We start from the raw sequence: 24,765 nt of genomic DNA, 5'->3' as shown, positions 1-24,765 counted from the left end.
TGAATTTTCGTTTCACTAACGAAAAACACAAAATTTTCGTGGCATTGGCGGCAATGGGAGGGCTTCAGGGGCTCATCCCCTTGCTCAGATTTAGGGCTAGAGGGATGAAAATCGCCACACACGGAGGGCAGACAGAGCCAATTTCCCTCTCAAAGGGCGGCACAGAAAACACCAACCCACACAACCCACTGGCCTGTATGCTATGGTGTGTGCAGTGTGCAGTGATGGATCAAGGAAAGACTGGTAGTTCTCTAGGTCTGAGTGGGGATGAGGAAACTAGCAGTCTACACCAAGGAGGAGAAAGGATTAGGTGTAGTGTCTCAGAGACCCTCGAGTCATGACCCTGTAGCCATTATGGATCAGACTGAAGAAGATATGGGGTTTGTGCCGACTCAGCAAGATTCAGCTCCCTTCCAGATGTCCCGTTGACAGTTTTAGCCCACAGTTAATTACAAAAGCCCTTAAATCAGAGCCTGGTTCTCCAGAGAGTGCTCCTTTTGATCAAAAATTGTTTTGGGAAACATGCCGCTCTGAGAAGGAGAATAGGAGAAAAAGCGCTAGATTAGCAGAGAAAGCAAGCGCTAATTAAGCCAGTTCCCTTGAGAGTTTCCCGGGAGGTTTGCATCTGGCAAGTTGTTGACTTTAGTCCACTTTCCCTTGGGAAAAAGTGTTCAGGCACCTGGTTTGAGGGGAGATTGAAGTCCCATAAAAGTTCTGTGCGCAGGCTGACCTTTGCGGTGTCAACGTGTCAGTTGAAGAAATCACATCGACTCTAGTTCCTGCGGCGCGCTACTCTCGAGTAGACCGGGCGTTGCATCTCGTCTCCCTGCCAAGCCTGGACAGCGATTCAGCTCTACCATGACTAACTTTGCCTTGCCTTGTTATCCTAGCCTCGGACTTGAAACCTGGAACTCTTTGATAGACCTTGCTATAATCCCCACTCAAACAGCCTAGAAGTTTAAGTGTGTTTCAGTTATTGGATTTAAAACTTTGAACTCTAATACTGGACATCTACTTTCACATTACTGGGCTATATTTGACCTTTTCTGAAAGGACTATTGCTGGACTATATACTCTACTTATTTTTGTTTGACTCCTTTATTTCTTTAATGAAGATATTAGATTGTTTATTGGCCTCCGTGTCTGGTTCCCAGTGCTCACGCTGCCCTGAGGCGTCACATTAGGAAAGCTAGTTTTCCCAAGGACTGAGCACTAACCTGTATGCTTTCCCAAGGCAAAGCACAGCAGTGTGCACTGTGCAGTGCACTCAACAGTTGGGGAATGGGGAGTGGATTACAAAGTAAACTCCAAAATGTATTGCTGTCAAAAATATACTAAAATAATAAGTTAACAACAGTATCTTTCCTGTTGCCAAGCAGAGGAAGGGAGGAGAAGACTAGAGTATTAGGAAGGAAAGGAAACCCAAGCAGAAGTTATTTCCATTGGAAATTATTTTTAAACAAATAAAAATAAGGAGGGGGAAGAGAAGAAGAAGGGGGTTTTGAACTAAGAATTACATACACACGTTCCTCCCCAGCAAAACTCACTTGAAAAGCCTCAGCCCCTTTTTCTGATATTGTTAAAGTATTTTTAAAATAAGGTAACTGGAAGAGCAAGCTCTCTCTGCAGCCAGCCAGGCAGGCAGAACTGTTTGTTCCCCAATCCCCAGCAAGGCGAAGCAGAGCAGTGCACTTGGGGGGGGGGGGGGGGTGGTTTACAAAGAAACCCCAAGAAAATATTTGCTTTCAAAAATCTATATCTATATTATCTATATTTACAGTATATACTTGAGTATAAGCCGACCCGAATATAAGCCGAGGCACCTAATTTTATCACAAAAAAAACTGGGATAATTTATTGACTCGAGTATAAGCCGGGGGTGGGAAATGCAGTAGTTACAGGTAAATTTCAAAATAAAAATAAATACCAATAAAATGTCATTAATCGAGGCATTAGTAGGTTAAATGTTTTTGAATATTTTCCGTATTTCAAAGAAAAGCAATAAACTCGCTCTATAAGTGGAAAAGTAGGGGCAACAAAAACAATATGGTATCAAACAATAACCTAATATATATATACACATACATACCGTAGAGTCTCACTTATCCAACATAAACGGGCTGGCAAAATGTTGGATAAGCGAATATGTTGGATAATAAGGAGGGATTAAGGCAAAGCCTATTAAACATCAAATTAGGTTATGATTTTACAAAAAAAGTAGTTCAATACGCAGTAATGCTATGTAGTAATTACTGTATTTACGAATTTAGCACCAAAATATCATGATGTATTGAAAACATTGACTACAAAAATGTGTTGGATAATCCAGAACGTTGGATAAGTGAGACTATATAGGGCTTGCAAATATTGTAGGGGAAATGCGCGCGCACACACACACACAGGGATTTGCAAACGTTTCAGGGGGAAATGCATATGTGAAATTAGTATCTATAATTATAAATTTATATCTAGCTCTGCATTGTTTATATAAGCATTGAATGTTTGCCTGTTACTATGTTTGAAGCCGACCTGAGTCCCCATGGGGAGGTAGGGTGGGATCCAAATGAAGTTCTTCTTCTTCTTCTTCTTCTTCTTCTTCTTCTTCTTACTATTATTATTAGGTTATTGTTTGATTGTTTGAACATCCTTGCAGCTTCAAAGCCAGGCTGCTTCCTAACCAGGGGGATCCTCTGTTGGCCACCTTGAATACCACTGAACAGCCTTACAGCTTCAAAGCCAGGCTGCTTCCTAACCAGAGGGATTCCTCTGACCACCAGACTATGCCACAGCAATGTGTGGCTGGGCACAGCTAGTCCATAATAAAAGTGTAAACCTGTATGTGTGTATGTGTCATGGGTGTCTGCTCACACAGACAGCCTCTGGCCTCCACAAACAGGCTATAGTTCCCAGTGCTAAGGAGCCACCAAGTCACTCCCGTCCACTGACATTGTGGTTACAGCGAGCTCCATGAACATGTAGCCCAAACCCTGCCAATGTCCTTCCCAAATACTAGGGCCCACCACCCAAAGAATGCTTTCATTTGGAGAACATTTCATCCTAGATTTTGCATTTTCCTCCACCAAAGGCAGGCATCTCAGGGTTCTCCATTGGTGTGAAATTTGCATGACCCCACCTCCTGCCCTTCCCTTTCAAATCTGTCTGCATAACAAACAGAGCAGAAATGAGCAGCAACTAAACTTACTGGAGTAGTTTGGGGGATTGACTCCACATGGTGGAAGTTGTAGTTCACCCTGCATCAAGTCAGAGCACTGTGACTCCTCCTGGGGAATTTAGGAGTTGTAGTTCAACTACACCCAGAATGCTATGAACCCAGACAATGGTGGGTCTGGACCAAGCTTGCCATGCATACCCGATAAGCCCAGATTTGAATACTGGTGGGTTTCGAGGGGAATTGGCTTGGACATTTGGGATCAGTTGGTATTGGTATTTATAGTTCACCTGCGCACGAGAAAGTGAATTGTAGCCATGGAGGCCATGTGGCAGAAAACGAAAGCCAGCATGATGACTGTGCGGCTTTCATTTTCGTGTTGCCTATTGTTTCGTACAAAACTGTCGTCTGTCGTTTCGTGTAGATGAACGGTCGACACAAAACGACAGCACGAATTAAACAAAGGCAAAAATTTTGCGCACATCTCTGGGATACAGTATGGCAGTTCTTTATGTTTAAAGCTGCCAAAGCAGGACCATCCCAGGTTCTGAGATGTCAGGGCCTTTCTCTGTCCCAGTCCCAATTCTTCTTTGATTGTTCCTATAGCGCTGAATCAGAATCATGAGGTGGTTCTTCTGTCTTGACATCTAATATATTCTGATGACCCTCTTTGTCATCCTGCTCAGGGTGGACCTTTGTGTGGTGTAGCCCAACATCGGTCTTTTCTGCCTTGCATTCTGAAGTGTCCTGCTCACTATTCTTCTTGGCTTTTGCAAGGAGATGTTTACTTTCTCTTCCTGGAGATGGTGTGGCTGCAAACAGAGAGAGAAAGAGTAAACAAAGAGTTCCTGAACTTCAATCTATGATTACCTCTATTATTTCAGCCTTGCTTTCTCATCAGAGCTGGTTTCTGGACCACACTATCACTGCTTGCTCTGGTTCAAAGAATTCATGCCTTTCAAAATCAGCTTTATGTATATGGCACAGTCTATCCTCAACATTTGTAGTTTGACTTTTGCAGATTTCCTAATATTTACAGATTTGATTAAAATGTTCTCTCTACGAATCTCCAGGTCTTCCAGAGCAACTCTATGGAACACTTCTCTACATCCTCCAATGCGATTTTGAAAGAGGCTGACTACAGATTTGTGCTGGTAAACCTGTAAATCACTAGAGTTCTTTCAAGTAAAAAAAGTTGCATTTTTCATTTGCAATTTTTCACTTTTGCAGGAGTCCTGTGCTCCTAATCCCTGTGAATGTGAAGAGCTGACTATTCTGATATCTACGGCAACTATGGCCCCATCTACATCTATATATATAAAAGGATAAAGTTGCGGGCGCAGTGACTATAACAACAAAACTAAACATCCCAGAAATACGAAACTTGGCAACACAATGCAAAAGGCTTGCCTCCAGGTTACAACAACACAACCACACCACAAAACCACAATCCAGACCCACAAAACTCACAACAACGCATCATGCGATAACAACACAACTAAACGCCCCAGAAATACAAAATTTGGCAACACAATGCAAAAGCCTTGCCTCCCAGTTATAACAACACAACCACACCACAAAACCACACAGGACCCATAAAACTCACAACAACGCATCGTGACTATAACAACACAACTAAACGCCCCAGAAATACAAAACTTCGCTACACAATGCAAAAGCCTTCCTTCCAGGTTGTAACAACACAACCACACCACAAAACCACAATCCAGACCCATAAAACTCACAACAATGCATCGTGACTATAACAACACAACTAAACGCCCCAGAAATACGAAACTTGGCACACAACTAAACGCCCCAGAAATATAAAACTTGACAACACAACGCAAAAGCCTTGCCTCCCGGTTGTAACAACACAACCACACCACAAAACCACAATCCAGACCCACAAAACTCACAACAATGCATCGTGACTATAACAACACAACTAAACGCCCCAGAAATACGAAACTTGGCACACAACTAAATGCCCCAGAAATACAAAACTTGACTACACAACACAAAAGCCTTTTCTCCTGGTTGTAACAACACAACTACACCACAAAACCACAATCCGGACCCACAAAACTCACAACAACGCATCGTGACTATAACACAACTAAACGCCCCAGAAATACAAAATTTGACAACGCAAAAGCCTTGCCTCCCAGTTGTAAGAACACAACCACAACACAAAACCACAATCCGGACCCACAAAACTCACAACAGTGCATCGTGACTATAACAAGACAACTAAACGCCCCAGAAATACAAAACTTGGCACACAACTAAACGCCCCAGAAATACAAAACTTGGCAACACAACACAAAAGCCTTGCCTCTCAGTTGTAACAACACAACCACACCACAAAACCACAATCCGGACCCACAAAACTCACAACAACGCATTGTGACTATAACAAATACAACATTTGACAACACAACTCATCCACCTCCCCAATCCCTACATTCACACTTGGCCTCCAAAAAAACAATTACAATAATAACAATGACAACAACAACAACAATAAGAATCAACACCATCACAGGCAAGAAACAGCCAGGCACTGAGGCTGAGAGGCCAGTCAGTGCTACACTGGGCCTCCAAAAAACAATACAGTAGCATCTAACTTATCCAACCTTCATGGCCACAACAACTACAACAATAATAAACACCTACACAGGCAAAAAAAAAAAGACTATTGTACCACAATAAAAATATAAACCGCACTCAGCAGAATCAGACATTACAACTAACAACAAACCAAAGACAACAGGGATCTCAAGCAATTATCAATCAACACAAAAATTGAAGAAGGTAACAGACTTCAAATACTACTACTAATGTGAGTATAAAGAAGGGTGGAGGTCACAGCATAAATACAACCTAATGTAGACTGAACAACACCACCAGACTAAGCCACAGCAACGCGTGGCCGGGCACAGCTAGTCTATATATATAAAATGATAAAGTTGTTTGCGCAGTGACTATAACAACAAAACTAAACATCCCAGAAATACGAAATTTGGCAACACAATGCAAAAGGCTTGCCTCCAGGTTACAACAACACAACCACACCACAAAACCACAATCCAGACCCACAAAACTCACAACAACGCATCATGCAATAACAACACAACTAAACGCCCCAGAAATACAAAACTTGGCAACACAATGCAAAAGCCTTGCTTCCCAGTTGTAACAACACAACCACACCACAAAACCACACAGGACCCACAAAACTCACAACAACGCATCGTGACTATAACAACACAACTAAACGCCCCGTAAATACAAAACTTGGCAACACAACGCAAAAGCCTTCCCTCCAGGTTGTAACAACACAACCACACCACAAAACCACAATCCAGACCCATAAAACTCACAACAACGCATCGTGACTATAACAACACAACTAAACGCCCCAGAAATACGAAACTTGGCACACAACTAAATGCCCCAGAAATTTAAAACTTCGCAACACAACACAAAAGCCTTGCCTCTCAGTTGTAACAACACAACCACACCACAAAACCACAATCCAGACCCACAAAACTCACAACAATGCATCATGACTATAACAACACAACTAAACGCCCCAGAAATACAAAACTTGGCACACAACTAAACGCCCCAGAAATACAAAACTTGGCAACACAACGCAAAAACCTTGCCTCCCGGTTGTAACAACACAACCATACCACAAAACCACAATCCGGACCCACAAAACTCACAACAATGCATCGTGACTATAACAACACAACTAAACGCCCCAGAAATACAAAACTTGGCACACAACTAAACGCCCCAGAAATACAAAACTTCACAACACAACACAAAAGCCTTGCCTCTCAGTTGTAACAACACAACCACACCACAAAACCACAATCCAGACCCACAAAACTCACAACAACGCATTGTGACTATAACAAATACAACATTTGACAACACAACTCATCCACCTCCCCAATCCCTACATTCACACTTGGCCTCCAAAAAACAATTACAATAATAACAATGACAACAACAACAACAACAAGAATCAACACCATCACCCGCAAGAAACAGCCAGGCACTGAGGCTGAGAGGCCAGTCAGTGCTACACTGGGCCTCCAAAAAACAATTCAGTAGCATCTAACTTATCCAACCTTCATGACCACTACAACAACAATAATAATAAACACCTACACAGGCAAAACAAAAAAAGGACTATTGTACCACAATAAAAATATAAACCGCACTCAGCAGAATCAGAAATTACAATTAACAACAAACCAAAGACAACAGGGATCTCAAGCAATTATCAATCAACACAAAATTGAAGAAGGTAACAGACTTCAAATACTACTACTAATGTGAGTATAAAGAAGGTGGAGGTCACAGCATAAATACAACCTAATGTAATACAACCAACACCACCAGACTAAGCCACAGCAACGCGTGGCTGGGCACAGCTAGTTGCCATATAATACAATTCAGTGTAGTTAAACTATATTATGAAACTTCATTATATGGCAGTGTAGATGGGGCTTATTATACCACATTGGAACAGACACATACGTGGAATCCAGGCAACTGAAGCTCTCATGTGATGGAAACGACTAATCTGCAGCCACCAACTAACAGTATTCACCCAGCATAAACAGGTAGAAAGTGATCTAGGGCAGCAGTGGGTGACTGGAACAAGTCTGGGAGCCACATGTCTGACCAAGGAGACACTAGGAGCCACGTGAATTACCAAAATTGAGGGAGGGTAGTTGGAAGTGACTCAAACGTCTGGTTTTGGAGATATATATATATTACATACACACACACATTAATACAGGGTCCTCCTGCCACCTTTTCAAAAGCTGTACTGCTAGACCTGGAGGATTTCAGGAGCAGAAAGAAGAGGGTAAAGATACTGGAAAGGTGCAGAAGCAACTGATTATTTATTTAATAACTTGCTTTTTTCAATATATAACTGAAGGAAACTTCCAAAAAAGAAATAGGCACTCCTATTTGAAATGCTAATTTTAAAAATGTCTGAAAACGTTTAAAAACCAGCATTGTATTGTATCCCCTATTAGACTTTTTTCCAATAATTAGTGAATCGTTTTGTGATTCAAAGATTTAATTTTGTCTACCCTGGTCTAAGACAAGCATTTGCCAAATTGTAAGAATACTTTCATAATCCCATCCATCTAAAAGCATAGACTCACCTTTCTTTTTATAGTAGAATGTTGTTGCTAAATAAGCAACAACAAGCCCCACAAGGAGTCCAATAATTCCATATAGCCAAGGAAGATATGATGTACAAGTCTCTGGAGGAGGTGGATCTGTTGGACACAGAGAGACAGCAGTGGGGCAGGATGATTGGGTGGTCGGTTCCTTCCCAGGGCTTTGGGAAGACAGGGTTGTGCGGTGAGTAACACTGTCCCCCTCACCTTTGGGCAGCCAGAGGACTTCCTTTCTCAGTGGTGCATCCAAAGATTCATGCTGTACTAGGCAGGTAAAGATGCTTTTATTGCCCGTTTTCTGTAGGACAAGAACCTTAATAGAGAACGTCCCATCTGACATGATCTCTGCCTGAGACTTGAGTGTCTCCTCCTGAGCCCCATTTTGCAGCCAGTCTATGTGAATTGTTTCAGGGTAAAACCCGCTCACTAGGCACTTGGCTGCACAGAAATCCTTCTCTTCTGGTGGCAAAGTGACCACCTCAACTATTGGTTTAGCTGCAATACAAGGAAGGAAATGTAAGCTTCTCCTGAAGGTTGCCCAATACTGGACCATACAATACTCAAGCAGGCTACCTACAACTACGGCAACACCCACTAAACTGAAGTCTTATGGGAAATAGTTGCAGCATCTATACAGTATACGAGAGATAATATACACCTTAGTTTGAATGCGTCATCGCCACCACAGATCTGATCCGCAGCAGGAATATGGGACCTGGGGAAGGTTGGTTAGCAATTCTCTCATCTGCTGAGGTCCCAACAAAAACCATCCCTTCCATCTGATATTTCATTTATTAATATATTTCTTTAAAAACCAATGCAATTCTAGGTTGTGCCAACAGGAGTCTAGTGGAATTCCTTGAAATGTAATGTTGCTGGACAGGAAAAGAGATTTAAAGATGGGCTTAAAGCCAACCTTAAAAACTGTGGCATAGACACTGAGAACTGGGAAGCCCTGGCTCTTGAGCACTCTAACTGGAGGTCAGCTGTGACCAGTAGTGCTGCAGAATTCGAAGAGGCACAAATGAAGGACTTAAGGGAGAAATGTGCCAAGAGGAAGGTGTGTCAAGCCAACCCTGACTGGGACCGCCTTCCGTCTGGAAACTGATATCCTCACTGCGGAAGAACATGCAGGTCAAGAATAGGGCTCTATAGCCACCTAGGAATTCACCGCCAAGACACTACACTTGGAGAATCATCATCCCTTGGTGACGAGGGATCGCCTAAAGCAAAGCTGCCTTGGAGGGTGGTCTCCTTCTCTGCAGTTCTGTGAGGGAAGGGTTAAGTGTCCATTGCTACAGAGTCATTTCCACAATCAAATCTGAGCTGTCTCTGGTGGAGACATCCTGTTTTGAAATACCAGCTCTCCAAATAGACAGACAAGGAAAGGAGCTGCGATCACAAAGGAACTGGAGGGTGCAATTCGCTGAAAAGAGAAGGAGTGTTCCTCTGCCTGATCTGTTTGAACGACACGGCAGGAGAAGGAGAACCATTGCTTTTCCCAATTGTTTACAAATGATAGGGGGAAATAAGAAAATATACAATTTATCATGCTCTCTTGTGGTGCATCTACACTCTGGAATTACTGCAGTTTGACACGTTTAATTGCAATGCTTCAATACTATGGAATCATGGGAGCCATAGTCTGGTGAAGCACCACCACTATTTGGCAGAGACGACTAAAGACAGTAACTACATGAGATAAACATTTTATGTTACTATGGACATTTGCATAGCTATCTTACCAATTTTTAATAATAATAATAATAATAATAATAATAATAATAATAATAATAATAATAATAACTCAGCTGCTATCAGGACCTCAACTTCAAAGACTCTGGCAGAAACCAGTGCAGGTGGTCCCGGTGGTGATCGTGCCAAAAGATCTTAGAAGGCATTTGGAAACAATAGACATTGACAAAATTACGATCTGCCAACTGCAAAAGGCCACCCTACTGGGATCTGCTCACATCATCCGAAAATACATCACACAGTCCTAGACACTTGGGAAGTGTTCGACTTGTGATTTTGTGATACGAAATCCAGAATATCTATCTTGTTTTCTGTGTCATACAATAATAATAATAATAATAATAATAATAATAATAATAATAATAATATATCTTGTTTGCTGTGTGATAATAATAATAATAATAATAATAATAATAATAATAATAATAATAAATAACAACTACTACTACTACTACTACTACTACTTTATTTTTGTACCCCGCCCCCATCTCCCCGAAGGGACTCAGGGCGGATTACATGGGGCCAATCCCAGATAATTACAATAAACAAAATAAAAGGCATTATACTATCTACAACAGTGATTTGTGACTGCAGAAAGAGTGAGGGGCATTCTTTACTCCTTTGCACTTCCAGTGGCCAACAGCATGCCAAAGTGATCAGCATTCACTTTCATTCACATGTCTTCCTTTTTCTTGTTTTGTGATTTCTGAGGCCCCTTCTACACTGCCCTATATCCTGTGATCTGATCCCAGATTCTATGCTTATCTGCCAGTGTAGACTCATATAATCCAGTTTAAAGCAGATAACTTGGGATCAGATCCTGGGATATAAGGACAGTGTAGAAGGGGCCTGAGAGATAGCAGGAGAAATAGATTGCAATAAGGCATGCAGAATCACAAGCCTGGAAGATACATTGGCCTCTGAACCCAATACTTCCCATACCTTGCAGAACTTCAGCTACAGCATTCCTAGCAGTAAGATGTCCAGGCTGTTTTTCGAAAATATCCAGAGAAAAAGAGCCCACCATCACTCTAGTTAATTAGTTTAATTGCCAAACGGCTCTCACTGTCGAGAAATTACTTGTAGTGTTCAACTGAAATTTACTTTCCCACAACTTAAAACCATTAGCCCCGGTCCTACCCTCTGAGTCAGCAGAGAACAAACCTACATCCAATCATGGGAGTTATATGTTATATCTATGAAGTCACAGTGCACTAGGATTTCAAACTCATCTTGTTGGTTTCTGTGTACTGGAAAATAGATACCCTAAAACTGTGTTTTCTTTCCTCATTTATTAATTTACTCTGGATTCCATTCTCATCCTCTGCTTCTCATCATTGTGTTTACTTTAGACCCTTATTGGAGCAGACTTGCAATGCTATAAACAAAGACACCCTAGCAAAGGCAAAGGGGTTCGCTTACCTTGTACCTGCAGCTGAAATTCCTCTATAAGAGGCTGTTGGATTGCTTTGTGTTCAATCTTGCAAGAAATTGTGGAATTGACATCAGCAATTTGTGGTGTAAGCTCCAATGTACTCTCCGCACTAAACAGTTGATTGCTTTGGGGATGAGCAGTAGCCCGCTCTCGATGTTTCACTATCTTGCCATCTTTCAGCCATGTCACAAAGATGTCAGCAGGATAAAAATCTGATGCCACACACGTCACACTGCTTGGCACACCCAATTGCACTATGGTGGGGCCATGTGTTAGGTTTGGGGCAGCTGGAATTAGAAAAGATAATTAGGTGGCACAATACTGTCCTCTTAAGAGTATCAACATTTTCCCTATTTTGCCTCATCCTGACTCCCCACCCCTAAAAAGTCAACAAGCAACACAAAGACCCATAAAATGCAGAAAAAGATCATTTGACTAATTTTAAAAAAGACTGGGACTCATTTATCATTTCCCTACAATTTCAATTGAACATTAGGAGGACAAACTTCAGCTACTGGTTTTCTGAGTTAGAAGTGCTATCAAAAGAAGACTTAATATATACCGATACTTTGAGGAATCTGAAAGGGATCCGTGGTGGCGCAAACCCTTGTGCCGGTTGGACTGTTGACCTGAAGGTTGGGTTGCTCCCATCTGTAGCTCTAGCTTGCAGGGACATGAGAGAAGCCTCCCAGCAGGATGGTAACACATCTGGGTGTCCCCCAGGCCACATCTCTGTAGACGGCCAATTCTCTCACACCAGAAGCGACTTCCAGTATGTTCTCAAGTCGCTTCTGACACGATTTTAAAAAGGAATTCGAAACTAAGAAGTAAAAATCAACAGGCAACTAGTGTGACGCTTGTAGACTAGTTCTTATTTATGTTTAGTATGTGCTTAACAGTGTGGGTTTGTATAGGTTAAGATACTTGTTTTAGATATACAGTAATTCTGTTAGTTGTTGTAATTTCGTTTTTTTTGTTTTGTTTTTTTTGAAGGGGGTATTGTTCTTGCTATCTGCAACTTTTTCCTGTGTCTTTTCCTGTTGGTTCATATTTTTGTACTTATGAATAAAATGTAATGTTTAAAAAAAGATACAGAAAAAGACAAAGTGGCACTCGTATAATGATGGCAGGTATGGCTACTCAATTTTCACCCTTAACATCCACTAGGTGCTGGCCTAGACCTGGGAACAGGCAAAAATGCCTAAAAATGTAATTTCTGATACTATTTCCAGGCTGGAAGAAAGGTACATCAAGCAACAAAGCAGAATGAAATTGTTAGGATTTTCTGTATGTTGGGAAAACTACCCAAAAATACAGCAGAGCATCCAAAAATACAAAAGCAAGATACTTATAGTCGAGCATTCAGCTCACAGCAAGCAGAGCGTGAAGTGTCATGTGACTGTAAAGAACGTAGAGCTTAGGAGGCAAAGATCCGGGGTTTGATCTTTAAAATCACAAAATGTTTATTTACAAAAATAATAACTACATTTCCTGATAGTAAAGAACTGGGTCCTAGCTACTCTATAACTTTATTTTTTCTAGGGTTCACGAAAGGGAAAAATCTCTAAGCACTACATCTCTCCTGACACACAAGCAGGGAGAGATTTCAATACATATTGCACACACAGAGAAGTAAAAGTAGAAAGTCAAAGACAAAAGGCATGCACCTACAAAGTATCAATTCTACACAACCAATCAGAATGAGAGCGGAAACAGAGAGGAGAGAAGAAATAGATACATTCCAACTATTAGAAACATCGGAGGTAAATTTCAGGCAAAAACAAAGATGGCAAGGACCTTACAGAAGCTGGAGAAATCAAGAGAAGATGGCAAGACTATACAGAAGATCTGTATTGGAAATATAATAATATCGAGGATAGCTTTGACGGTGTGGTGAGTGAATTAAAACCAGACTTCCTGAGGAATGAGGTTGAATGGGCCTCAAGAAGCATTGCTAATACCAAGGCAGCAGGAGATGACGGGATCCCAGCTGAACTATTTAAAGACTTGGAAGATGATGCTATCAAGGTGATGCATGCCATATGCCAGCAAATATGGAAAACACAAGAATGGCCAGCAGATTGGAAAAAAATCAATTTATATCCCCATACCAAAAAAGGGAAACACTAAAGAATGCTCAAACTTTCGTACACTTATTTCACATGCCAGTAAGGTAATTGCTCAAGATCCTGCAAGATAGACTCCAGTAATACATGGAGCAGCGTGGGATTGAACTCCAACAGAAATAAGGCACAACATGAGAACCAATATGCTGAATGTAAAAACAGACAGACATCAGCTTTCCAGATGAGGAGCCATGTCAGCAAATACTGCCCTATCACATTTGTGTGACTCTGATGTAAGGTACAGTGCCTTGAAACAAAAATGACGCATCCCTCTTGCTCACTAAAATTCTCATCAGTTCGAACACAGTCAATGGTCAGGAATGATGGGAATTGTAATTCAACACCCCTGGAAATCAAAGTTTCTTCACACCTAAAACAAGGTATGTTCAAACTTTAAGTCAAGTATTTGGAGACTTATTACCTGAGATAGGCAAACTAGCCTTGTGTGCATCCCAACACTAGTCTGCCTCCTCTGCATGATTCTCCCATCCCTAGTTATTAACGAGTAAAACTCATAAATAATTCTCAAAACCAGCCATAAAGTGACATCAGAGGTAAAATTCCCTTTACTATCCCCCTAGTGGTTGTTTCTTTTTCCTTTTATATTTTATAGTTACGCTAATTTTCCTTTTAAAAAAAGCTGGAATTGTGCAATTACACTAATAATAAAAAATGAGGAACCGCAGAAGTGTGCGAAGGCAGAGTAAAGATGGTGTTCGGAAGTACAATTGCAAAACCACAAATTTATGAATCAGTGCAATTGTTCCATTGAAGAGAAGTGCAATATCGAATATGTTCAACCTGGTGTATATCCACTCTCCGTTATGAAGCAACTATAGTGGAATGGCAGATTTGTGCAATAAAGTCCTTAAATTATCACGGTTCAAAGTGCTTTTAAACATCATCACTGGGAGAGTATTATCCACAGACACTTCCCTTTGCTCCTTTTACCTTCAATTTTCAGTTGCACAGTTCCTTCTCCCTGGTTTGGTTCATGGATAACTTCACACATATAAAGACCTGCATCCGAATCTTGTACACCTGGTAGCAAGAGGGTGGCATTTCCCTTCTGCAGATTCTCAACTGAAATTGTAGCCCCTGGCCTTCTGGCCTCAAATATATCTTCATATTTTGCAATGACTTTTGAGCCAATCTTCCAGATCACAGCCAGCTGCTTTAAATTTATAGGCCTCAATGTATCCACTATAGAACAAGGCAACTCTACATCAGAACCTGGTTTGGCACGGATTACAGCTGGAAACACTGTGACCTCCAAATCTGCCCCTGAAAAAGACAAAGCAAAAGTAGGATAAGGTGGGAATTATTGCAGGTTTACACCAAAGATATATACCTATTCATTAAAAATTGAAATCAATTCATATATTATGATTCATACAGCCAGAGATCTCTGGTGCCTCACCAGACTACAAGTCTCTAGATTACAGACAAAGCAGACATTGCTGTTAAAGCAGAAACATAAAATTATAATTGTGCGGTATGGAAGGGCCCAACATCCAAGATTCCTTTATGAAACAAAGCAGATTAAGTCTGCAAAGTAGTTAAATATGAATGCAGGAGTGTTGTCCACATCACTTTCTGAAACAAGAGTAATGCATGTTCAATGTGTTGTCGAAGGCTTTCCTGGCCATAATCACTTGTTTGCTGTGAATTTGCCGGGCTATATGACCATGTTCCAGAAGCATTCTCTCCTGACATTTCGCCCACTTCTATGGCAGGCATCTTCAGAGGTTGTGAGGGCTGTTGGAGACCAAGCAACTGGGGTTTATATATCTGTGGAATGTCCAGGGTGGGAGAAAGAACTCTTGTCTATTTGAGGCAAATGTGAATATTGCAATTGGCCACCTTGACTAGCATTTAATAGCCTTGCAGCTTCAAAGTCTGGCGGCTTTCTGCCTGGGGTAATCCTTTGTTGGAAGGTGTTAGCTGGCTATTCAATGCTAATCAAGGTGGCCAGCTGCAACATCCACACTTGCCTCCGACAGACACGAGTTCTTTCTCCCACCCTGGACATTCCACAGATATATAAACCCCACTTGCTTGGTCTCCAACAGACCTCACAACCTCTGAGGATGCCTGCCATAGATGTGGGCGAAATGTAGGGAGAGAATGCTTCTCAAACATATTCCTATAGCCCGGAAAACTCACAGTAACCCAGTAATGCATGTTATTTCTCTCCTCATGGCCAGTTTTAGGAGAATTACAATTTATCAAAGATAAAAAGACACATATTTCTTTGGCACTGCAGGCCTGAATTGAAGGGACAGTACTAATACATTTTGTCTACTCTTTTCCTTAAAAATAATAGCCTTAGGGAATTCAGAAGAAAATTCAAAATAGCAGCATATATTGGAAATAAAAAATTAATTAAAGTATTTCATATTTGTTTAGTGGCATCAACAGAAATTTCAATCTCACAGCTAACTGCAGCTTTGGGATTGGAGAGAGTTATCTATGTCAACACTATGGTATAGATATGGTTTATCAAACATCTGCACTCATGGTTCTGAGAAGAGCCAGCATAGCATTGTGGCCATAATGCTGAATTCAGACTTGAGATATCCAGCTTCTCGACTGTACTTAGTCTAAGCTATCTTACACCATGAAGACTCTGTTGGAGATAGCAACTTTCTCAAGCGTCCTCTATCTAATGTTTTGTCTGTTTTATAGTGTGTCAGTTTATTTCCTGAAGTGTATGACTTCTTTAGTTTGAAGTTTTCTTAGCTGTGTACTTGAAGGATTGGGAGGGGCTGCAGACCATGTGACTGGTCCAGTGACTGTTTAGAATGCAATTTTTAAAGAATGACAATTGAAGAATGACAGTTGAGGCTTGAATCTGTTTGAGCGCAGAAGCCAGTGTTAGGAATTAGAAGACAGTTGAGGCTTGAGTCCCTTGGAAGTAAACTGTTACAAAAGAGAGAGCTAGAAAAGAAGACAAAAATAGATTTCAAAGTACAGTAGAGTCTCACTTATCCAAGCTAAACGGGCAAGTGAATATCTTGGATAATAAGGAGGGATTAAGGAAAAGCCTATTAAACATCAAATTAGGTTATGATTTTACAAATTAAGCACCAAAAGATCATGTTATAAAACAAATTTGACAGAAAAGTAGTTCAATATGCAGTAATGTTATGTTGTAATTACTGTATTTACGAATTTAGCACCAAAATATCATGATATATTGAAAACATTGACTACAAAAATGCATTGGATAATCCAGAACCTTGGATAAGTCAGTCTTGGATAAGTGAGACTCTACTGTAGTTACAAAGGAAAATTATTAATGTAGGATAAGGGTACAGTTTTTTTTAAGACATTAGTTTCCCAATGGGTGGTGCCAGAAGTCAAGAGTGGTGGTTCACAGATGGGGTGTTCAGAGGAATGCCATACCTGTATTTTTTTTTTTTATATATATATATATATATATATATATATATATATATATATATATATATATATTCGATTATCTTTAAATGTTTTTCTTTCTCATATTCTGTATGCCATTAATTCACTTAATAAAAACTTATTTTTTAAAAAGAGCTAAAGGGCCATACAGTCTAACCCAGGCATGGACAAACTTCAGCCCTTAAGTGGCTGAGAGGGAAAAGGAAAAGGCCTGATGCTGTTAGGAATGGTAGGAGTTGAAGTCCAAAACACCTAGAGGGCCGAAGTTTGCCCATGCCTGGTCGAACCCCATTCTGTCATGCAGGAAAACAGATTCAAAGCACTCCTAACACATGGCTATTAAGGCTCTGTTTAAAAACCTCCTGAGAAGATTCCTTTAGTTCTTTAGATATCCATCTTGGTTACTTTAGAGACATCCCATGTTTTCTGTTTGAAATTGTGCCTTCAATATTTCACTCTTATGAAACTGCCATTTATCATGAACTTCCATCTCTTGTAATATTCCTGATCACACCCGATATTTCCTTAATTTACTGTAATCAATTTTCTCAGGCTCTAATGTGTGCCTGACTATGCTTAGCTCCAAACTCCAGGAAAACATTGTCACTCTCACCTAAGGAACCCTCCATTTCTATTCCACTGGAATTAATGCAGTCTGATATCACTTTAACTGTCATGGTTGAATGCTATGGAATCCAGTGGTGTGTAATTTGGTTAAGTACCAGTACTCTTTGATAGAGAAGCCGCACGACCTTGTAAAACTACAGCTAGTATGAAACCATAGTATTCAACCATAACATTTAAAGTGATTGCAAACTGTATAAATTCTACAGTGTAGATGCACCCCACATCGTCACTTTTGGTTAGGGTTAGGGTAAAGGTAAAGGTTTTCCCCTGACATTAAGTCCAGTTATGTCCGACTCTGGGGGTTGGTGCTTATCTCCATTTCTAAGTCAAAGAGACAGCATTGTCCATAGACACCTCCAAGGCCATGTGGCCGACATGACTGCATCGAATGCCATTAGCTTCCTGCCAGAGTCGTACCTATTGATTTACTCACATTTGCATGTTTTCGAACTGCTAGGTTGGCAGAAGCTGGGGCTAACAGTGGGCGCTCACTCTGCTCCCTGGATTTGAACCTGCAACCTTTTTGGTCCGCAAGTTCAGCAGCTCAGCGCTTTAACACGCTGTGCCACTGGAGGCTTCCCATTGGTTAGGAGCAGATCTAAAACAGCTGGCCCTCTTGTTGCCTCTATGATCTTCTGAGCAATGAAATTGTTTGCAGGAGAAGTGAGGAATTTGGTGGACCTGATATTCTTGGCAGAGCAGGACTTCCAACAAATATCAGGATAGTCAAATTCTTCCATTACTACTTTATCTCTCTTTTCAGAATGTTTAGTCATTTTTTTCCAGGGAGGCATCATTATACAAAACACCTATTGCCTATGAGTTGATGATAGCGGAATGACTACATGTGCCACAAGATGGCAATATTTCTGTAGAGTTTGTGGCCTGGCCCTCCATCCCAAGCGAATCAATGAGAAATCCCATACCTGACCACGTGCTTGGGGAAGGCACATGGCCAAAAACATGCATGCCTTTAAGAACATTAAGGAACGAGACATGATTCTTGCACAATTCGCCCTTTAAAGCTCTGAGGTCCTCTGGGAGGCAGCTTCTCCAACCAGCCAGAACCTGACTGGAGACCATCACCAGAGGACCTTTTTATCAGTCACCCCAGGACTGTAGAACAACTTGCAGAAGAGATCTCAATGAGCTATCGGAATTTAAAACACATTTGAAGACCCATCTTCCAGCAGGTTACCCAGTCAATTTTAAGTTTTGAATTTTAATCTGCAATTCATTAGCAGTCTTTAACTTGTATAGTAACTTTATCTTGTTGTATCTCTTGTTTTAATTATGTTGTATCCCGCCTTGAGCCATGGGGAGAGGTGGGTAATAAATTCATTATTATTATTACTATTATTAATTGCTGCCTTCCCTATTGTGATCATGTGTCTGATGCTTAGAACAATATAATAATTCCCACTGCATTTTAAAAAAGTCCAAGTGTGTCGGTGTATGTGAGATTTCCCAGGGATTCTCTGGGGGTTCTTCAATATCTCTGGTGGCCACTGAGCTGTTGCAGCCTGAAGAAAGTATCATCAATCCCTTCAAGATGATAGTTCTGCATTTGTGCATTATTATAACTTCCTAGTCAGTTCTACCTTGCTGGACAGTCCTTCCTATGGCATTGCATCCTGAATGTCAGTGAAATCTGCTTGCTTACCTAAATCATTTTCTATGCACAAAACTGCTAAATTAAGTCATTCTTGACTCGTTGAATAGTTGTGCTTCTTTGTCATGTTTTCAATAGATTTGCCAGTTTGTTGAATGATCTTTCAGTTGAAGAAACAGCAACTGGTACCGTACAAAACGGTTTTATGGCGGGGCAAAAATACCTTGCAGGTTTTTGTCAGAAATTGCACATGGAGTCTAATTGCTGAAAACTGTCTTATGACTACTGTTAAGGTAAATGTTTTTGAGCAGTATGTAAAGCAAAAAAGATTACTTCTTTGCATGCATTTCAGGACAAATGATCAATAACATGGGGTGATGCTGAAAATCCTTGTGAATAAAACTTTTAACTTGCAGTTGAAAAGTTGTAGCTATCCTATTAGAGCAGTGGTTCCCAACCAGACCCCAAGAACTAAAATATGGTCCGTGGCCTCGCCGTTACTACACTGTTGCAACTAGAGTGAATGGTCTTGCGAAACCCTCTTATAGTGCCGAGGCAATCGGGGATGTCGGGAGGGGAGAGGCTGACTACCCATGAAAGGCATGACACCAAGCCTCCTGACTGCTGCTTCTCCTCCTCCTCCCTCCCCAAGTGGAGCTGTTCCATGTGGCACTTGGAAGCGAGGACACCTTGGTGTCTTTGTTTTTAGGCCTGCTCCTGGGGTTATTTGGGGTGCTGATTCAGAAAATTGTATTGGACAGATCACATCAGCTCTAGGTTATTAAATATGGTTTTCTGTGGGCATGCAAATGCCGACTACTGGATGGTATATGTTCTGTATCAGAAACCAGAGCTGTTGTGGTCTATTCAATGCAATTTTTCTGGATCAGCACCCCAAATAACCAAACTGAATCTACAGTTGACCAAAAACTGATTTATAACCCTTTTGGAACTAATGTTGGAGGAGTAGTCCCTGGTCAAAAAACAATTGGGAACCACTGTATTAGATAAATTATCATGCAAATCCACTTTTTGGTATTGACCTTGTTCTCCGATTATTTTTTTCTTTTTACCCAAATTTTAAAATTTGTCTTAAAAATATTCCGTCACACAGAGTAATAGGAGTAGCTAACATATTTCTTATCAGCACCATGCAAATTGCACAGACACTCCCTACTGATCTCTGTTGCATCATAATAAACCCATGCAAGTATTGTAGAATAAGGCTATGCCATATATTTGAAATGCATTTTCAAAAGTAGTGACTAGACACCTGTGTCTAAATCAGTCGTTCCCAATTTTTTTTGGCCATGCCACATCTAAGCATCTCTACAATTTCCGCACATACACTCTCCCAAAATATTATTCAAAAAGTCAACTCTATTCATGCGGGGAAAGCCAAAAAGCACATCAACACAAGCTTCCAAAGAACATGGCATCCATGAAAGAGAAAAATATAAGAATTAATGGATTTGAGTCATCTGTATCCAATTCAGGGTAACAGAAGTGTCCAACTTCATTGCATGTGTTTGATGAGAATATGCGAGGATATCCTGTCACCTAATGTTAATTTTCTTGGGGCTGATCATCTTTTTAAAAAATCTTACAAAATATTGACTTACCTATGGCAAGTAATAATTGTGCTTTGGATTATTTCACAGATTTCTTGCTACATTCATATGCAGAACAAAAAGTCATTTGTATCTATTTTGTATAGCTTGTAATGTGAAAAGAACACCGAAAAGAGTGGGGTGTTTGGTGTGAAAGTAACCTCCTCTCTCATGCATCTCTAATTCACTCAATGCTCTCCACTCCTCTCTATAAGGAGAATTTCCCATCTCCATTGCCACCAGCTACCTGCGGGGTACATTCTGATTTTAATTTTAATAATGTGCATGTTGCAATATTATTATTATTATTATTATTATTATTATTATTATTATTATTATTAAACTTCAAAGACTCTGGCAGAAACCAGTACAGGTGGTCCCGGTGGTGATCGGCACTTTGGGTGCTGTGCCAAAAGATCTCAGCCGGCATTTGGAAACAATAGACATTGACAAAATTACGATCTGCCAACTGCAAAAGGCCACCCTACTGGGATCTGCGCGCATCATCTGAAAATACACCACACAGTCCTAGACACTTGGGAAGTGTTCAACTTGTGATTTTGTGATACGAAATCCAGCAACAACAACAATGTTGTTGTGTCAATAATAATAATAATAATAATAATAATAATAATTTATTTTTAACCTGCCCTCTCTCCCCAGAGGGACACAGGGCGGCTTCCAAAAGCAAAAATAACAAACATTCAATGACATATACAGGACACAGAAGACATTAAGCAAACAATTAAAAATAAGCAAACCAAACACCATTAACTAAAACAAATAAATCAATCAGCATCATAAATAACACATTAATGGTTAAGGTTTGTATAAAAATATAAAATCTGAGAATCTAAAAATATAGAAATATAGCTTTTAATAGGATATATATATATATTGTATACGAGTCACCTGGAACCATATGAAATGCAAAAAGAAAGTAACTGTTAATAACTCATTCTCGTTCGCCCCAAGTTGGGAACTAGGGTTCTAAATAAATAACACTATGTAACAAAAACGGGAAAAAAATCTGTTCCTGGTATAAAAGTGTTATTTCCTGTTTAATTGTGCAGTCCTTACAAAAATAGTGTTACATATTCCCAGGATAGTATAGCTCTAAGCCAGGGCGGTTCAAAGGGATGTTGTAGGATTCTACAGGCGCAGAAGTCCCTCGTCTGTCCTGCGAAAAGCAAGGCTTGGTGGGCTGAGAGACCCGAACCCACAGGCCCCTCTGCCCCGCGGATGGAGGGGGAAAGCGACCCCCTGGCGCCTGGGACTTACTGGCACTCGGAGGGAAGAACAACAGGCAGGAGCAGAGCAGCGTGGCCACTTCGGGAGGCATGGTGTCCTGCAGTATTCAGAAGTGCTTTCGTTTCCTGGTAAGCGAATGGCTGTGCGCAATTGGCAGAGATAACAAATCAGCAAGAAAAGGAAAGGGAAACGGCGTGGCTGGAGCGCATGCACTTCTTGCAATGCTCCAAACCATCTGGGAAAAGGATGTTCTCTGGAAAGGAGGCGGAAAAAGCAGGAGAAACTCTTCTTTCTCACCTTCCTTCCCAGCTCTTTGCCTTTCAGGGCTTTGGGCTCCCTGTCATTAAAGGTAAAGGTTTTCCCCTGACGTTAAGTCCAGTCATGTCTGACTCTGGGGGTTGGCGCTCATCTCCATTTCTAAGCCGAAGAGCCGGCGTTGTCCGTAGACTCCTCCAAGGTCATGTGGCCGGCATGACTGCAAGGAGTGCCATTACCTTCCCGCCGGAGCGGTACCTATTGATCTACTCACATTTGCATGTTTTCGAACTGCTAGGTTGGCAGGAGCTGGAGCTAACAGCGGCCGCTCCCGCCGCTCCCGGGGCTTGAACCTGGGACCTTTCGGTCTGCAGCTCAGTGCTTTAACGCACTTTGCCACCGGGGCATTAGGAAAGGCTTAGTGCAGACATGGGCAAACTTTGGCCCTCCAGGGACTTAAACTCCCACCATTCCTCGCAGCCTACGGGATCCACCTAACCGTAGTTTTGCCAAAGGAAGGAAAAGGAGTTTTTTTCCCAAAAATAATTTTTATTATAAAGCTAGTGGATTGACTACATTTTTAATTGTCTTTTTTTCTGCATAAACATTAAGATCAAACGTTTTTCCAACTCTGGAACATGTGATGTATAATTTTATTTATTTATTTATTTATTTATTTACAACAGTTATACCCCGCCCTTCTCACCCGAGGGGACTCAGGGCGGCTTACTGGCTTATTGGCAAAATTTAATGCCCAAAATGCAATCATAAAAACAAAACAATATAAACAGATTTATTAATAACATTGTTAAAACACATTATAAAAACTTTAAAAACGTATATATAATTAATTCCATTGCCCATGAGAGAAGCAGTTGTTTTCTAATTTCAAACTGCACACATGCAAAGATTGCCCCTGTGCTTTATTGATGTCATTGCAATCGCAAGGCGTATTGGAAATTGAAGTCGTTTGAAATTGAACGCCATGTCGGTCGGAATAAGTGGGAGTCCCAGGGCAATCGCCCCCAACTCCTGCGTGTATGTAGAGTTGGCCATGTTGGGTCTGTGTGCCAGGTTTGGTCCAGATCCGTTGTCAGCTGGGTTTAGTGCACCCTGGATAAGAGTGAACTACAATTCCCATACACAAGGTCAGTGCCCACAAACCACAGCAGTATGTTCAGTTGGTCATGGGGGTTCTCTGTGCCAGGTTTGGTCCCTGTCCATTGTCGATGGGGGTCACAGTTTATCTGGATGCAGGTGAACTATAACTTCCATCAATCAAGATCAGTCAAGATCTCCAGTATTTTCTCTTGGTCTGTGTAAGTTTTGTCCAGGTCCGTCATTTGTTTGGATTTCAGTGGTTTGTTGAAAGTAAAAGTTAAAAGGGCTGAATTGGGTGAAGGTACTGCAAATCCCATCATTCATGGTTCATCCTCCTCCTATCAGCACCAGGACATGAAATGGGTAATGGGGTGTCTGTGTGCCAAATATGGCCCAGGTCTGTCATTCCTGGGAATCGCAGTGGTCTGTTTTGAATGTAGGTACTGGAAATCCCATCATCCGTGGTCTGCTCTCCCCTAACCGCACCAGAACGTAAAGTGGGACATGGGGGGTCTGTGTGCCAGGTTTGGTCCTGATCTGTCATTGGTGCATGTCGCAGTGGTCTGTGAGAAGTGAAGTGATTGAAAGTACCATATATCCCATCATCCGTAGTTCTCCCTCCCCCAAACTCATTATTAAAACATGTGCATATTGATATGCCATGTTGTGACAAAATTTCAAGTTGATCGACTGACTACTTTTTGAGTTCTGCATGCACAAACATACACAGGCTGTATTTTTATCTATAAAGATACTGTATTTATTTTTAATTCTGGAAAGCCTTTCACATTACCGTCCCAGAGTGGGTTTAATGAGTTTGACATCTGCCATTAGGCAGGCGGGTTTGGGGTTCCTGTTAGCACCATGGGCACAGATCTATATACAGTAGAGTCTCACTTATTCAAGATAAATGGGCCGGCAGAATGTTGGATAAGTGAAAATGTTGGATAATAAGGAGGGGTTAAGGAAAAGCCTTTTAAACATCAAATTACATCAATTAAACATCAAATGATTTTACAAATTAAGAGCCAAAACGTCATGTTTTACAACAAATTGATAGAAAAAGCAGTTCAATACACGGTAAGAAAATGTAGTAATTACTGCATTTACGACTTTAGCACCAAAACATTGCAATGTATTGAAAAATTGACTACTAAAAGGCAGACGGCGTTGGATAATACA

General features: G+C 40.9%; 1 protein-coding gene across 2 annotated transcripts; it reads right to left on the bottom strand.

Moving 5' to 3' along the window:
• Positions 1-1,827: 1,827 nt before the first annotated feature.
• Positions 1,828-22,567, bottom strand: LOC100554508 (signal-regulatory protein beta-1). Of its 2 annotated transcripts, XM_003225272.4 has the most exons (6): positions 22,258-22,564; positions 14,656-14,988; positions 11,566-11,865; positions 8,596-8,883; positions 8,371-8,487; positions 1,828-3,981 (listed from the first exon to the last, which is right to left on the bottom strand). In XM_003225272.4, the coding sequence occupies exons 1-6, from the start codon at positions 22,316-22,318 to the stop codon at positions 3,770-3,772; spliced, it is 1,311 nt and encodes a 436-aa protein (XP_003225320.2). In that variant the 5' UTR covers positions 22,319-22,564; the 3' UTR covers positions 1,828-3,769. The 2 variants fall into 2 exon arrangements, with proteins under 2 accessions (XP_003225320.2, XP_008115718.2); XM_008117511.3 differs by having other exon boundaries at positions 8,371-8,883; positions 22,258-22,567.
• Between the last annotated feature and the right edge of the window lie 2,198 nt (positions 22,568-24,765).

Source organism: Anolis carolinensis, chromosome 6 (genome assembly GCF_035594765.1).
Source record: "Anolis carolinensis isolate JA03-04 chromosome 6, rAnoCar3.1.pri, whole genome shotgun sequence".
NCBI lineage: Eukaryota > Metazoa > Chordata > Lepidosauria > Squamata > Dactyloidae > Anolis > Anolis carolinensis.
The sequence above is the reverse complement of the archived record's forward strand: the minus strand, read 5'-3'. Positions and strand labels throughout refer to the sequence as shown.

Excerpts from the sequence above, each read along its gene's own strand:
- LOC100554508 (XM_008117511.3), bottom strand. The coding sequence starts at position 22,318 with ATGCCTCCCGAAGTGGCCACGCTGCTCTGCTCCTGCCTGTTGTTCTTC. Across the intron at positions 14,989-22,257 it reads GTTCTTCCCTCCGAGTGCCA|GGGCAGATTTGGAGGTCACA; the intron begins GTAAGTCCCAGG and ends TGTCTTTTTCAG. Across the intron at positions 8,884-11,565 it reads ATTTCAGCTGCAGGTACAAG|CTAAACCAATAGTTGAGGTG; the intron begins GTAAGCGAACCC and ends CTTGTATTGCAG.